General features: G+C 35.6%; 2 protein-coding genes across 4 annotated transcripts in view; both read right to left on the bottom strand.

Moving 5' to 3' along the window:
* mpp2b (MAGUK p55 scaffold protein 2b) overlaps positions 1-4,947 on the bottom strand; it is a 67,467-nt gene extending 62,520 nt beyond the window's left edge. The window contains exon 1 of one of the 2 annotated variants that reach the window (XM_030122175.1): positions 4,625-4,947. The gene's annotated coding sequence lies outside the window, so the exon portion shown is untranslated. The remainder of the gene's footprint in view (positions 1-4,624) is intronic. The other variant, XM_030122176.1, reaches the window with a different exon arrangement.
* A 594-nt stretch (positions 4,948-5,541) lies between these two features.
* On the bottom strand, positions 5,542-11,716 carry pyyb (peptide YYb). Of its 2 annotated transcripts, none has more exons than XM_030121810.1 (4): positions 11,635-11,716; positions 11,280-11,477; positions 6,587-6,667; positions 5,542-5,892 (listed from the first exon to the last, which is right to left on the bottom strand). In XM_030121810.1, exons 2-4 carry the CDS (start codon positions 11,465-11,467, stop codon positions 5,844-5,846), a joined length of 318 nt encoding a protein of 105 aa, XP_029977670.1. In that variant the 5' UTR covers positions 11,468-11,477; positions 11,635-11,716; the 3' UTR covers positions 5,542-5,843. The 2 variants fall into 2 exon arrangements, with proteins under 2 accessions (XP_029977670.1, XP_029977671.1); XM_030121811.1 differs by having other exon boundaries at positions 5,542-5,889.
* Between the last annotated feature and the right edge of the window lie 5,873 nt (positions 11,717-17,589).

Here is a 17,589-nt window from a genome sequence, read left to right as displayed (position 1 = left end):
ATATTTCCATCACTCAGTGGCAGGACAGATATTTTCTTTGTCCCATCTTTGCGTTATCACTTTAAAAGTCACCTTCTCTATGTGAAAGACCACCTCCACCCTTTAAAGATATACATCATTTTGTGTGCTGTTTTCATTCATAGGGATACAGTCATGCTTCCTCCTGCACACAAGTTCCATGAAAGCAACTCGTCTTGGGACACTAGAGATGCTCTGTTGCACCACTCTGCACCCAGCGCTGTCCAAGACCTCACCAAACAAACCACAGAAGAAGTGAAGGGAGCCAGAGGTATCTATAGCACTAGCATAGTGCTAATAGAGCATGGTGGCACAGGAGATATAGCTATGCAAGACTAGTTTGTATCTATCCCCTCACCTGCTTTGGCCACATGTGGAAGTCCCTCAAATACAACCACTGTTTGTTTGGTCCATTCTATTTTTCATTGAGTGAATATCACCTCTGGTCCGCACTCAAACGTAGTAGGTGATTAAAAAAAAAAAAAAAAAAAGGTCCTTGATTCTCTTTGTAGATTTAACCCATGAAGACCCAGTGGTATTTTTGTGGCAGTTCCAAAATGATTTTTTTCTCTCTATTTAACTTTTCTTCAGTAATTTATTACCATTTATTATAATATTATCCCCTATGTTTTGCTTTCAGTAAAAATCTGGTATTCTCATATATTTAACTTGGTAGAAGTTAATAAAAGCTAAAATTAAAGTTGAGGGTTATTATCTCAGAAACAGAGAAAACTGAAGAAAAAGTGACCTTTTCAGCAAAGATATCAATAACTGAATGTAAAAACAAGCGTCTCCATCCTCCGTCATTTATCAAACTACATGGGTTTTACTGGTGAATCAATGTTGCAGAAGATGACAGCATTTCTGCGTTCACTACAGAGTCTCCAAACGTCCAAATGGGTCATATCTGATTACCATGAAAAGCTGAGAAACAGCCTTTTATCTGAATTATTTACATGCATTGATAGGATTAGAGGTTCAATGGTTATTAAACATTTTAGATCAGTAGATGATTTTAGCCAGCAGTGGATGTTTGGGTCTTTATGGGATAAACAGCTCATTTTAATGAATGAAAACATTATGATGTTCACTTTCATGTTATTGCATACATATGTTAAATCTTATGCAGGGGACCTTTAAGAAACCTGATCACCATGGTGATGTGGATCCTCCGTTTTTCCTTCAGCTGATAAAGATTGCAATTACAGTAATTAGAATTAAATGTCATGCACATACCACTGAGAGGGTAAAGGACTCAGGCGAAATGCTGAGAGCCACCCAGGGTAAGTGTTTACCATCACCAGTGGCATGGATTTCATTAAAGGTCTCCATTCGTTTTTTTCTAAGAAACAGAGCCATGACAGATGAAATAAGGAGCATCAAAGTCACTGTTCCAATATCACCCAAATCCCTCTGGGGACCAAGAGAAAAATATCACAAACCAAAAACCCCAAATAAGTCAAAGGACATAATGGCTTTTCTATGTGTTTGGCCTCGGTAAGCACAGGGTAATACATTAGGTCAACTGTGATTTCCTGCAAACATAGTTTTAAGGATAACATTTTATGATTAATGAGTAATAAGGTAATGATGAAAAAAGAGAGAATCAGGCATTTACATTACTCTATCAGGGAGTATGTGAGACAGCAGGTTAGGGAACAAATGAGCTGGTCATTTTTGTGATAAACTCTGCACTGGACGAACAAATGATGCACAGGCTTCATGAACAAATGTCGATTCATCTCCCACAGGAAGTGAGAGTGGAAACTTTCTCTCTGCGTGCTATATCTGATTAGACTTCCTACTCGATGCAGTAATTAATCACGCAGTCTTTTCAGCCAGTAAAACTGAATACTGTCATGATCAGATGTTGCTGAATGTGTTTTTACTGGGAGTAGGTGGTATGTACCATCACACAGGCAGCCTCTCTGTCCACTTCAGACTAATTAGGTCTGTTTGAGGTACAGTTCATTTTGCTGAATATGTGATCTATGTTTATAAAGAAAATTTGTATTAATTTAACTTCACCTGTGTCTTACTTTGAGGCTCACATATTAAGTGGTCACAGTGTCTGCACCACCTGGTTGCAGTTTTTCGCTTATCCTATTTAAGAGTCCTATTGAACATAGTCAAATCTCCCTCAAAGAAATTGGAGAAAAGACCCCAGAAGTGCTAAGGTTTTTTGATCTTGTAACCAATCCCTAAAGCTGTCAAAAGCAGGAAAATTTATGATAAACCTCCCATTTCCAAAACAGAAACCGATAAGAAAGTAGATGTTTCTTCCATCCCAGTCAAAAGAGGTTAACAGTGAGAACTATCTGACTGAGGAGCGCTATTAAAATTCAATAGTGGGATTTTCTTTTTTTTTTTTAAAGTGACTATACGCATTGCAACATGTGGAAACTGCTCTGATTTTAATCTGATACAACTGTCTGATCTATATTCAGCACCATTATACCAGACTTCTGAATTTTACAGAAAGAAAATACCTGCAGACAGTAGATTAAGTCTTGATGAAGAGCGCAGTCCTTGGTGATATCTAACAAAGTCATTTTCATTTCTGTTTTATTGTTATTCATGGTAGCCCCATTGTTTATAACACAATCGAGTAAAGCCTTAATATTTCCTAAAATTGCAAAGGCATACACAAAGTCTAGATTTTTTTAACCCCATTTGTTGTTTCCAAAGCCTAATGCTGTGAGTTATTAAAAAAAAAACTGCATGTAAAACTGAATTCATGTTCCTGTAATGACCCTGCCATCTTCACTTGCAGGATGTCAGGCAAACAAACAGCAGTGTACAGACCTCATCAGCAAACACTCTTCAGCTCTTATCTGATGCATGACTAGCAACAAATGGGTATATATCTCCAACAGTACAGTAATTGCTTTTTTTGTTGGCAGGGGTTATTTCAACAAAAACGTCCACTGCAGTAGTAAAATGTCCTCACAATAGTGAACAGTGTCAATAGTGTAAGGCTGCCGTGATTTCAGTCAACAGAACACATTTGAGTACATTTTGGTTTGTTTTAGTTCATGCAACACTGATGACCTTTTTAATCATAAAAAGCAAACCTTGATTTATCTACAGTATCAACATTATTTCCTTGTTTTAGATAGATTATAGCCTTTAGCCTTAAGCAGTTAATGTTAACTGACCAGTGGTGTGTGAACCCCACCTTCATGCCCTGCCCGTGTCAGCGGACTGATCACTCTAAAGCCTTGGGGGGTGTGGTTGTCCATCAGACTTATACTGGTAGTTGTTCCTGATAGTTTTTTATCAATACTAATGGCAATGATTATGATGATATTGGTATTGTTGCTGCCATTCTTCACACTAATGACAACAAATAACAATTACCGTTCTTATATTGGTATTATTTTCTCAATATAGAATAATGATTATGATTAGCCTATTATTATTATTATAATTATTATTATTATTAGTAGTAGTAGTACTAGTAGTAGTATTAAATAATGTCCAACCTATACAGTTGCGGGAAAATGATTAGACCACCCCTTGTTTTCTTTCTTGGTCATTTCAAGGTACATTTGTTTGGGCAAATATAATAATAACAACAAAAATAGCTCATAAGACTTATATTTCAGAGCTGATATCTAGCCATTTTCCATGTTTTGTTGATAATAACCAAAATCACTTTAATTTTTACATCAATAGCCATGGCATTGTTCTGCCAAAAACAGTGCTTTTAGGCATTCCATGTTTTCTTTTCTGCCTGTTTTAGTCACATGATACACACAGGAGTTAGCACTTGATTGCATAACAATGTTTTTTGATGACTTTCGCACACAAGTTATTTAGAAATATCACAACACTGCATATGGTCTAATCAGGGTAATTGTCGCTTTTTCTCTATATATGTGCTTTTTGTTTAATTTTTTCTTGTATACTGTTGTAGCGTCATTAGTAATTGCTTGTAGGTAACTGGTAATGATTAAAAAAAAAACCCAAAACAAAAACACCCAGATGTACATAGCTATCAGAATTTACTGCATTTGCATAAAAGCAGAGAAAGCCCTTTTTTTCCCTTTCTGCTCAGTGATGTTTTCCTACCCTGCATGTCCACCTGTCCTCTGGATCCACCACCTTACAAACATCTGTGGAGAGATCTGCATGTGTGGGCATGCGCAGTGCCGCTGAACAGGTGCGTGACGTCCGTCCGTCTTTGTTATCAACGTAATTCACGGACGGTGCATCATTTTCCAGCTCGTATATAAAGTACACAACACGTCCGGTCATCGACATCTGTGAAGCACGAGGTCAATGAGTGTCAAACATCACAACACGCACGAGGCGTTTGGTAAAGGTGCACGAGCCACGGTTGGGTTAACTGTAATTTCTCGCGCTCGGGAAGGAATTCTGCACGAGGTTCAGTAGTGAGTGGATTTTAGCGTAAATTAAAAACAGAATAAGGTTAAAGTCTTTAACTGGAGCTTTTGTCGGTCCCAACAGCCACCTGGCGAGTAGCTAAGGTGGTCTACATCTTTAGAAAGGCTTTGCTTGAAGACGCCGATAATGCCGTCTATCCACTAAGCTCAGTTACACACGTCCCCTCAGATAGAAACAAAACGGCTAAAACGCTCACCTGCTCGTTTACCTTTCAGCGTTTTCCTCCCCGGTCTGAGATGCAGAAAGGCGGATGAGGTACCTCCACGGACTCGCTGTGGCAGTAACGCAGGTCTAGTTGAATCTATGCAGACACTTTCAACACATCGGAGCCTACGGCAACCCACACAAACTGCTGTATCTACAACGGCACCTCGGCTAAAACGGCCCACGTACTCTTACATAGAGCTCCATAGATTAAAAACACAAATGTCCACGAATTAGGTTTTTTTTGTGGTGACAAATGCGCCTGGTGGTGCCGTACCCCGGTGAGAAGTTGACGGCCGTCCGCGTCCGTCGATGGACCCTTCACACACAGCAGAATAACAGCGAATTACACACACGTCTCCCGGTACTACAGTGACACCCAGCGGCGTCAGGAGGAGGTGCAGTCAGTTTGGTAAAAAATAAACACTCCTTATATTTATGTCTTTTAAAATACTTTATTCCAGTAACTCATTTAGTGTAAAGTTAATTACCTCCGCCAAGAAAGTTATATTTTCACCAAGATCAGATCCATTTGTGATTTCATCAAAATAAATCTTTAAAAATGTTCCTTAACCCTTAAAGACCTAGAACTATTTTGTTCATTCGATGGCCAAAAAACCAACTCTCCTTTCTAAAAAAAAATGCACTTTTTTGAGAACTTTGTTAACAAATTAATTTTTTTAGGCTATATTGCTATTTACAAATCAGATTTTGCAAGAAAACAACAAGATATTTAAATATTCTCCAAAAAGTGCATTTTTCAGATTGGTGGTTTTTGTTCTTCGGTCATCTCTATTTGAAGCTCAGGAAATGAATTTTACGTGAATTATTTCAATGTATTGATAGGATTAGTGGCTCAAAAAATCTTAAACATTTTAACAGATGCTTTTGGTCCCTGATGACTGTTAAGGTCTTCGAGGGTTAATAATATCTTAGTCAAGAGTCATCTGATCTGATTCTAGTTCATCACATATATACATTGTAGTGTCAAAGGTCTCAGTGGATGATTTATGTTATTACAGGGAGTTCACCTCCCTTGGCGGAGGTTTGCCCTCTGACTGCTGTCTAGTTTTGGTATAAATTATTTACATGTTCGACCGAAGACAAAATGACACAGAGAGGAATTTGCATGCACATTACATAATTAGTTAAAAAATAAAGAATCACAAAGTTCTGTGCAGGTTGTTTCCTCTTAAGTGTTTTCCAGTTGTTTATGGGAATCCGGGGGACGTGTTCCACTCATCACTGTAATCCACACTGCTAGAAAAAATTTCAAAAAGAGAGAAACAGTTTGATTAATTGACAGTTACATGGAGTGTCAAGGGGATGTGTTTTGCAGATCTGACAGATGCTGCAATGACCAATACGCTGTGTAAACCCATAGAGCGAATCAATACACACTAGTGCAGTGAGTGAGATAGACCTCATGAAAAGTACCACATTATTAATATATAGGAATGTACGGGGTCAGAGTGAGCAGACAGGGTAAGAAATTACAATACAATAAACAGAATAAACACAAGAAATAGAACAGAAGCATTACAGAAATATTCCTAAAATGTACCATTGTTTCATTTCATTTTAAGTCTGATTAAATTGCAGCTTTTATTAGTAATGACAAGTCAATTACTTATAACTTAAATCACTTCATTTTCCATCTCTCCTTCTGCAGGGGGCGTCTGTTGAATCATATTGGATATAGAAGAGATGTTCATCACCAACCGGAGCTACATTAATCAGTCTGTAAGACATGACATCTGGTTCTCTATACATAATCCTAACATGAGTTTAATGTATAATGTTAGCAGATTTACAGTCCATAATGGTCATGGTAAAAATTGTTTCAAGGTGATGTCAACCATTAATAATCTTCAGTCTTCAGTACTTGCCAGGTTCAGTCTAAAATAATTGGGGCTGTCAACTTTCAAAACCCTTTGTAACCTGTGAATCTCACCGTGGTTCAGTGTCTTGACTTGAATCAGCCCCGTACAGCAGTCGTCCCAGCACCTGTTCAACGGTCGCCCTCTTTCCATACCTAAAGGATAATCATAGAGGCAGAATGGACTGACTGAAGGACATTTGTTCAAATGCCTTTCTGTTTCATCAGATTCATCTTTAATTGTAGATGTTTTGCTATGAATCTTAACTTAACCCATAAAGACCCAAACGTCCATCGCTGACCAAATGCATCTACTTATCTAAAATGTTTAATACCTGTGGATCCACTAATCCTATCAATACATGTAAATAATTGGTGTATTGGTGCATCTTTTCATGGTCATCAGATATGAACCATTTGGACATTTAGAGGCTCTGTCATGAACGTGGAAACACCGTCATCTTCTACAGCATTGATTCACCAGTAAAATCCATGGAGTTTAATAAATGACATTGGATGGAGACACTTGTTTTATGTTCGGTTATTGATGTATTTTGCTTAAAAAGTCACTTATTCTTCTGTTTTCTCTGTTTCTGATAAAATAACCTTTGAATTTACTCTGAACTTTAATAAACATCTACATGATCAGTGAATTAAATGTAAGAAAATACCTGATTTTCACTGGAAAAACACAAAACAAATAGAATAATATTACAATAAATAGTGATAAAACACTTAAAGGTCAAATATAAAGAAAAATTCATTTGGGAACTACCATAAAAAAGGCACTGGGTCTTTATGGGTTAAGCACTTTTTTCTTTTTTTTTTTTCAGCAAAGCTGTGCACAAAAGGCCAGTTCATCACACACACCCAGCTGAGTATTTATCTGTGCATGAAGTCCAAGCATAACTCAGATGAGGATTTATCTTTGTATTTCAAGTTCACTGCCCGGTGTCAACAAGTCAAACAAGAGATTCCAGCAATTTTGTCTTCTGTTTTTCAAAAAATCAGTGCCTGGCAACTGAAGAGAAAACCTGCTTTTGTCTGAGAGGAGATGGGCTGCACTGTGTGGCAAATAGTCCTCTGAGCACAATGGCAGATGTAACACACTTAATTACAGACCACAAGGGGGATACTGAGTACATACTCAAACTGTACACTAATGTTTTTCTACTGAAACACTGAAATTAATTTCTTGTAATAACCACTTTATTTAATAGTGCCAAGTTTGAAGTACGACAAAACGGTGTTCTCAAAATTTAACATATATCATTTATTTATTTGCTGTCACTAGTAAAAAAGGAAATTATGTACTTTATGTGCTTAATTAGCCTATGCTTCTAGTAGAACTAGTCGAGCTAGATGATGATGATGATATGGGCTCTCTGACTCGGGTACAAATTTGCATATGGATGGTAGTAGAACATTTGGATTTGGATATTTTGGAAGGATAGAAGCTCTTTTGCATCTGATTTCCAAGTCTATAAGAGTGTCATCCACTCACGCAGAACTGGAGTTACAAACAAACAAGAAATAAAGAAAATGAGGAGAGGCGTCGAGAGCTGTACCTATAGGCTACTAAAACATTTATGACAAGCTGAAGTCTTGAACAGTCGGTCTTTGAACTAGATGACACATGTATCTGCCCACAGTCAAATCACTTCACAGAGCTCCATCCTCCAGCTGATAATCACTGCCGTCTTGTCCTTGAGCCAGAGAATTAATCCCAGACTCATGAAGGGAGGCGGACTACCTGCCTGATTCAACCACATGATGAAGAGATCATTCAGATGAAGTACAGAGGGGATTTTGGACTGGATCATCAGAATCGAGTGACTTCTGCTTTTGGCAGATGTCTTCAATACTTTTACAAGCTTTTGTCAGTGAAAACCTATAAGGTGATGTTACTGTGGAACACACAGATGGAAGAGAAAGCCTATTCATGTTATTCATTAGTAAAGCTCTTCTGTTCAGAGTACCTCACATCTATTCTCATTTCAGTGACTGTGGACAGTCATTTAACCATAAGTCCCCCATGGACACACTAGTGATAGAACTATTTGCAGATACTTTTAGTTAACTATAAACTGTTGTTATATGGTCCTCTATGAGAGCTTTAGAATTTGGTACTTTGTAAGTATTAACATTTTTTTTTTGTCTATTGTGTTGTTTTTCTCTGCTCATCAGATTCTTGTGAATGTCTCTTATTTCAAGGACGAGTAGGTGAATACAAATAATTTTTGTCTCATAAAGTAAATTTTAAAAAAAATAGTTTTACCAAGTATTAAGTTGAATTAAACATTTAAAACCATTTACTGATTACAATTTAACAAACTTTAGTAAGAAAAAAAGAATGATGTAATATTAGTAGACTTTTAAAAGAAAATGTAGTTATTTTACCCATTACGATTTAGCATTTCACATATTACCATCAGATCAACTTGAGTGTCTTAATTTGATGATAATTTGATAACAAAGCTTTTTTTTATTATCATTTCTTGACAGTTCAAACCAGTCCATCAATCAAACTCCTTTTGAGGTTTAACTCATAAAGACCCAGACATCCACCATCAACCAAAACCATCTACTGATCTAAACTGTTTAATACCTGTTGATCCACTAATCCTATCAATACATGTAAATAATTGGTGTAAAATGCAGTTTGTCATCTTTTCGTGGTCATCAGATATGACCCATTAGGACATTCAGAGGCTCTGTAGTGAACATGGAAACACCATCATCTTCTACAACATTGATTCACCAGTAAAACCCATGGAGTTTGATCAATGACAGTGGATGGAGACACTTGGTTTATGTTCAATTATGACAGATTTTACTAAAAAGTCATGTTTTCTTCAGCTTTCTCTGTTTTTTATATAATAACCCTCAATTTTAATCTGAGCTTTAATGCACATCTGTAGGTTCAATGAATTAAATATAGGAAAATACCTGATTTATACTTAAAAATGCAAAATACAGAGGATAATATCAGTATAATGGTAATAAATCAGTTAAGAAAGGTTAAAAATTGAGAAAAAAAGTAATTTGGGAATTGATGCAAAAATAGCACTGGGTCTTTATGGGTTAATATAGACATATGCAGGGTGAGTCTGGATTAATTTTTGCAGAATATTTGCTAAATCTTACAGTTTGTACTAAAGTTAATTCACTTTAAAATACAGCATAAATGATTTAGAAGTACTCAGTATTAGATGTCACTTTTTTTTTAGCTTTACTTTCAAATAAACTTTCATTAAAAACAAATCTATTGCTTTCATCATGTTCGATGGTTTTACATGCCGTTAACTCATACACAAATGGACAAAAGTATTGGGACACATTGAATTCAGGTGTTTCTTTTCTAACAGGAGTCTGCGATAAAAAACAATAACAAATGTCATAATATAGTTTTATATTGTGATAAATATCATATTGATTATTAATACTGATGTTTGTATCTAAGTCAGCATGAACAGGACATCTCACAGCTGTAGTCATGATGTGTCAGTATATTTTTGTCCATATAGTGTGTAAACATCAGTATTTCCTTTAACCTATAAGGACCCAGTGTGACATTTGTGTCAGTTCCCAAATAATTTTTTCTCTATATTTAATCATCCTTAAGTGATTTATCACCATTTATTGTAATATTATCCTCTGTATTTTGTGTTTTTTGAGTGAAAATAAGATATTTTCCTACATTTAACTTACTGATCATGTAGATGTTCATAAAAGCTCAGAGTAAAGTTGAGGATTATTATATCAAAAAATAGAGAAAACTGAAGTAAAAGTGACTTTTTCAGCAAAATCTATCATTAATTGAACATAAACCCAGTGTCTCCATCCACTGTCATTTGTCGAACTCCATGGGTTTTACTGGTGAATCAGTGTTTCCACATTCACTACAAAGCCTCTGAACGTCCAAATGGGTCATATCTGATGACCAGTAAACTGTATTTTACACAAATTATTGACATGGATTAGTGGCTCAACAGGAATTAAATAGTTTATATTAGTAAATGATTTTGGTAGATGGTGGATGTTTGGGTCTTTAGGGGTTAATTTCTCTCATTATTGATTTAAAAAAAAAACATGTCTATAATTTTAAATGTTCTACCTCTAAATTTCTAAAATATTTTTTTTTGTACTCTGACTATAAATAATAATTTTCAACCATTAAACTTAACCCATAAAGACCCAGTGCTATTTTTGCATCAGTTCCCAAATGATTTTTTTTTTCTCAATTATTAACCTTTCTTAACTGATTTATTACCATTTATACTGATATTATCCTCTGTATTTTGCATTTTTAAGTATAAATCAGGTATTTTCCTACATTTAATTCACTGAATATACAGATATGCATAAAGCTCAGATTAAAATTGAGGGTTATTATATAAAAAACAGAGAAAGCTGAAGAAAACATGACTTTTTAGTAAAATCTATCATTAGCTAAACATAAACCAAGTGTCTCAATCCACTGTCATTGATCCAACTCCATGGGTTTTACTGGTCAATCAATGTAGTAGAAGATGATGGTGTTTCCACGTTCACTACGGAGCCTCTTAATATCCTAATGGGTCATATCTGATGACCACGAAAAGATGAAAAACTGCATTTTACACCAATTATTTACATGTATTGATAGGATTAGTGGATCAACAAGTATTACACAGTTTAGATCAGTAGAAAGTTTTTGGGTTTTTTTTGTTTTTTTAATTTCTGGTTTGTTTTATTTTTTATTTAACGTCTACTTCATTCGTCTCACCTCTGTCTGGTGATCAGGTTGACGTAACGTGTGAGGTCTAACCGGTACTTCTCCCAGTCCTCCTTCGTGGCGTTTTTCCCGGGTGCCTGTGGTTTGGGAGGGTACGCATCTGCCAAACTGCTCCAACACACAAGGACGCACACGACGAGCGCCCCCAGCATCACCCAGGACCTCAGAGGGTTGGCCATCTGACACGGACTGCACACACAGGGGTGAGTTACACACACATGCACGGGAAAAAGTTCTGGAAACTGTTCTGAATCCAAAACATTGTGATCTTTGTTCCATCTCACATAAAAAAAAACACAGTTTATAAAGTTAAACTGATTCAAATCCGACTGACAGCGTGACTTACTTTGGTGCAGTTTCCTCAGATGTAGTCACTCCACTCGTATCTTCTGTGTCTCCTCTCGGTTCTCGTCCTTATATAGTCTTAGATGAACACCTGACGCGCACTGGCTCATGACCACACCCCTTGCTTTTTACTCCAACCGCGTGGATCGGGGTCACTCGTGGACGCACCCACAGCCTCTCAGCGCACATCCTCACTTTTACTACGGGACTCTAATGTCCGGTGTGAGCTGAGCCGAACTTTATGACTCACAGTTCTCCCGATGGTTCAGCATTAACCCTTTCATACATCATGTCCACGCAGCAGTAGATTTGTGGTCAAACAGTCGCGGAAAAAAATATTAGACCACCAAAAGTCATCAAAAACAAAGGTTATGCATTCAAGTACTAACTCCTGTGTGTATCATGTGACTAAAACAGATAGAAAAGAAAACATGGAATGCCTAAAAACACTGTTTTTGTCAGTAGGATGCCATAGATATTGATGTAAGAACTGAAGTGATTTGGGTTATTATCAAGAAAACATGGAAAATGGATAGATATCAGCTCTGAAATTAAACTCTTATGAGCTATTTTGGTTGTTATCATTATATTTGTCCAAACAAATGGACCTTTAGTTGTACCAGACATTAAAATGAACAAGAAATTAAAGAAAACGGGGTGGTCTAATAATTTTTTCCATGACTGTATTGTAGGAGCGGGTACTGTCTTCTTTTTTATCTGTTCTTTTTCTCTGATAATGAAAAAGGAATATAAATGGTGAAAGTATAAATGAATACATAAAGTACCAAAACAACAGTACATGAGACTAGAAACAGCGCTGGAAAAAAATTAAGACACCACTGCAGTTTCCTCTGACATCATCATGTCTGCATGTATGACAGCCATTCCAATTCTGTGTCTGTTGGATTCCAACACAAACACACCTTATTCTACTGAATAAACCCCTGATCCATGTCTTATTTAACCCTTAAAGACCCAGTGCTACTTTTGTGGCAGTTCCCAAATGAATTTTTCTCTATTTCTACCTTTCTTACCTGATTTATTACCATTTCTTCTGATATTATCCTCTGTATTTTGCATTTTTAAGTTAAATCAGGTATTTTCCTATATTTAATTCACTGAACATACAGATACCATTTTTTTGTTATATTACCCTCTGTATTTTGCATCTTTTGGTGTAAATCATGTATTTTCCAATATTTATTTCACAGATCATGTAGATGTTAATGAAAACTCATGAGTAAATTCAAAGTTAATTATATTAAAACAGAGAAAAATGAGGAAAAAGTTACTTTCTCAGCAAAGATATTGCTAACTGAATGTAAAAACAAGTGTCTCCGTCCACTGTCATTGATCCAACTCCATGGGTTTTACCGGTGAATCAATGTTGTAGAAGATGACGGTGTTTCTACGTTCACTGCGGAGCCTTTGAACGTCCAAATGGGTCATATCTGATGACCACAAAAAGATGACAAACTGCATTTTGCACCAATTATTTACATGTATTGATAGGATTAGTGGATCAACAGTTATTAAACAGTTTAGATCAATAGATGGTTTGTGTTGCTGGTGGCTGTTTGGGTCTTTATGGGTTAAGAAGGGGAAGTAAAAACACCACTACTGTGGCCATCACTATCTTCTTACAATAGGCAAATACAGTGCTATTAGTACCTCAAAAGTAAGTGGAATCAAAAAATAACTATTGAAAACTACTCGACTGCATAAAGTCATCTAACAGTAATGGAGGAGAGCCAAGACACATGAAAGCCGTCATTGAAAATCAGGGTTATTCCACCAAATATTGAAGTCTGAACTTTTCCCAAGTTACAACATTAGTTTTGTGTCGGTAAGATAAATGAATATGAACTGGTTTTCTTTGCATTATTTGAGGTCTGAAAACACTGCATCTTTTTGTTATTTTGACCATGAGTTATGTTCTGCAAATACATGCTCTAAATAATAACATTTTTATTTGGAATTTAGGAAAAATATTGTTGGTAATTTAGAGAATAAAACAAAAATGCTGATTTTACTCAAACTCATACCTATAAATGGTCAAATCAGAGGAAGTGACCATTTTGCAGTGGTCCCTTATTTTTTTCCAGAGCTGAATATATCAGGTTTTTGTGCAAGTGGAGTGTTTTCATCCAGTAGATTGAGCCAATAGATAGTGTGGTCCATCTGTGTTTCTAGTTCATAATTATAGTCTTTTTGGCATTCATATGTGATTTTAGAATGTAGAATGTAATTTGGAGATGTAAAGTAATTCTGATGGAGAAGACTGGGATGCTGAGGCTGAGGCTCTCATGTATCCTACTCATTACCTCTGACCAGAAGTTGTGGTTGAGTGGACTGAGCCAAACAGCCTGGAAGTCATCATCTATTACAATCAGACAATGTGAACATGTATGCAAAGCCCATATGGAAAAGTTTGTGGGCAATAATGTGTGATTCATTATGGATTTGATACTATATTGACTGGGTTTGGGTGTTGTATGATAGAAAAAAATGTGTTATTACATATGATTTGCCAGTTAATATCTGTTGATAGGTTGTTTATATGTGTGGATATAGGGTTAGAAGAAAGAAAGAAAGAAAGAAAGAAAGAAAGAAAGAAAGAAAGAAAGAAAGAAAGAAAGAAAGAAAGAAAGAAAGAAAGAAAGAAAGAAAGAAAGAAAAGCAATCTATTTTAACACATAGACATAGATGGACATAGATTAGACTTAGTTGTGTTTGTGTAACCTGCTGTTATTAGTTAAAAGATTTTTGTAGATTAAATTATTTTGTTTTATCCTTATGTCTGTTTGGTTTACAGTTACATTTATAGATGATAATATCCCAGAGGAAAGTGGGAGTGGCATCAGTGTTGTTGTCTTTTTTATTAACAGTGGGTTTATTCTCATATTGAGTTAATTGATGCAAATTTTCTGTACATTTAACTAAAAATGTTAATATCATTTATATTATATTCTCACATCTATGAGATTATAGGAGGTTTTTCCTTCTGGAGCTACTTACGATTAAAACAGATTAAATTAAAGATTAGATTAAAGCACATGATATTCCTCAGTGTCAACTTTGTTTTACTCTTAAATTGCAAAGAAAAGAAAAGAAAAAAGTAAAAAAAAAAAAAAAAAAAAAAGAATCACTGGAGCATAATTTTGAACTCTGAAAAACCCTTTACAATCTTGATCATTTTTCTCATAATGGATGCTATAGTTCAGCCCATATTCACAGTGTGATAAATTTGCCTTCAATGTCCATTTATTGAGATTAAACCAATTCTCCTCTCCTTTAAAAGCCGAGTGATTTGAAGCCCATCGCCTCGAGACAAAAACAAAACCTGCTATAGTCCAACTCTTGCCATAAAGCAGCCGCTGCTGCATTTTACAGCTTCAAATCATGGCTGAGAGGTTTAAGGCAACATTAGCTTCAGGCCGGTGAGCTTTATGTGTGGACTTGTAAATCTGAGGTTTAGCAGCTCACTCACTTCAAATGGGCCCAAATGTTTAGAAAGCAACCGTTTACCGATGTGTGCTGAAACTATTTCCAAGTGGAGACCAACAGCCGACACTGGATTTGGATGTTAAAGGGGTCTGAGTGGATGAGGCATCTCAAAACAGTGAAGGCAATATGCAGATATACAGAGCTGAAGTTTTCCATCAGGAAGATCTATGGAGTCTAGATCTACAGAGACCGATTCTGACCCTTAAAATAACAGCCTACACATTTGGAAGATGCCAGGTCTGGGGATACTGTCGTGCACTGGGTTAAAATGGTCCAACTGACCATCTGTTATTTCCTTCGTCCTTTGAGATCACAATGTTATTAGACTAATAAACACTGGACATGACTTCAGCTCAGTTTTTGAGATACCAAGGCTTGGAAATTGGTTATGATTCATTTTACTGTAAAAATGAGTGGTACAGAAAACGATTCAAAGTTCAGTAAGTCATTTCTCTTGAATAATTTATGATGAATGAAATTTTTGGGATTTGTTCCAAGATATGAAAAGTCTTTAACTTCTGTAAAATGAGGTCCATAATTTCATATTGGCCAAATGAGAGCTTACTGAAAACTGGAAAAAAAAAAAAAAAAAAAAAAAAATAATAATAATAATAATAATAATAATAATAATAATTTGTATTTCAGAGCAGTTTTGACCAGGTATAAAACTATGGAAGGCATAAGACAGAAATTTTATGTGGTGCATTCAAGTAATAGCATGTTTCTCTGCAATTATGAACCAAATCAGAGCTGGTCAATGAGGAGGACTGTGGAGTTTGAAAACATTTTGCAGCATATTAGTCACACACATGACAAACATGGTATCTATCTTCTAACATGCATTTTTTTTTTTTTTTTTTTTTCATTTTGCATTTATTAACATATTTGTACATATGTAAGATATTTTTTATATGATTTTATTTGATTTATTTATGTACCACAGTAGAATCAGTGGAAACCAATTGTATTTATAGCCAAACTCTTTATCAAGATTAAAATAATAATATTAATTTAAAAAAAAACATTTGTACACTTTGGGAATCCAAATGGTACTATTCTGACTAAAACCACAGTAGAATCTGTGTGGTTTGTGCTACTTTTATCTACTTTGGTACAAGTTAGTTCAGGGGGCATGTGAGTAGTGCTCTCATGATTTTATTCAAAGTCTAACCTAGAATTAATTTTAGGATAAAATATAAATTTTTCCTCTGTTAAACAGTAACAATGTTATTGACACTAGATAATATTCTCTGAGGTGTTATCAGTAACAAATTTAAGATGGTGCATATTGACCAGTGTGTTCAATACCAGCTATTCCTGAAATCAACTGGGAATTAATAAGTCTCAAGGAGAAACTTGAGCATTAGTAATAGAACCATATTATATTTAAAATGTCCTGCTTTGGTGCTTTATTATTTAATCATGCAGCTTTTTCTCTTTAATGTCCATCTTCACTATATTTCACAGGAATGACCCACTGAGTTAATACTAAAAATAATATAAGAAAATGTAAAGGTAGCATTTGAGTATGGAAGGCTCTAATACCATACACACATACACAGCAGGTGATTTAACCTTTTGTTTTTATTTAATTACGGTGACTCTGTGGCTCACGGACACTATTGCAATCAGGGTAGTTCAAATGTTTTATTGATTCCAGTCTAATCTGTGCAGGAGTAGTTAAGAAGCAGTGACATTAATCTTCATCCAGAGGGTATGGGGTACAAATGTATGCAGTTACTCAAGTACATTTCAACAAAAGCCACTAAAACTTGGGGCAGAGAACTGAGTATTTGTGAAATGCAAAAATATTTGTGTCACTTTTTCTGCAGCTGTTTTCTCCTGGGATGATGAGACACTTTTAACAGCTATATGCACTCATATGCTCCGTATCCATGTCGATAAATCCTGTATTATGGCCTGTAGGTAGAGGTCACACATGCATCGCTACGTCAGCCACAAGTCAATAATTATATTGTCTTTCACATACTCAAATGGAAGTGGACTCAGCACATTTCAGAGCAGTCATTGTTCTCTAATGACTGAATAAAATGACTCATGTGGATCAAATACCACTTATTAACCTTTATATGTTTCCTTCCTGAATTCATAACTCCTCATAAACTGTATCAGTGTGGACTAAAGGCACTAATATGACACACTCATATAAAACATTATGAATACGAATGACGTTCACATCCCAAGTGCTCATGTGACTGGGTGCTTGTATGAAACTGGTCCCTAAAAACAGGACATGGAGGCTAAAAATTCCAACCAGATGTAGACTAATGTTATGAAGCAAGTTTGGAAGCACTTTGGGTCTATTTTAAAAATAAATATTTAATGAGATAAAAGAGAACCTATTTTTCAGATAAAACTCGTTTTTATATTATTTTATATAATTTTTTTATTCAAAAATCTGCGTGTAACACGGTAAAAAAGGACACAA

The sequence above is a fragment of the Sphaeramia orbicularis genome, chromosome 19, assembly GCF_902148855.1.
Source record: "Sphaeramia orbicularis chromosome 19, fSphaOr1.1, whole genome shotgun sequence".
Classification (NCBI taxonomy): Eukaryota; Metazoa; Chordata; class Actinopteri; order Kurtiformes; family Apogonidae; genus Sphaeramia; species Sphaeramia orbicularis.
The sequence above is the reverse complement of the archived record's forward strand: the minus strand, read 5'-3'. Positions and strand labels throughout refer to the sequence as shown.

Coding starts and splice junctions, on each gene's coding strand:
- pyyb (XM_030121810.1), bottom strand. CDS start 11,467: ATGGCCAACCCTCTGAGGTCCTGGGTGATGCTGGGGGCGCTCGTCGTG. Junction 6,668..11,279: donor AACCTGATCACCAGACAGAG/GTGAGACGAATG, acceptor ATTATCCTTTAG/GTATGGAAAGAGGGCGACCG. Junction 5,893..6,586: donor AGTCAAGACACTGAACCACG/GTGAGATTCACA, acceptor AATTTTTTCTAG/CAGTGTGGATTACAGTGATG.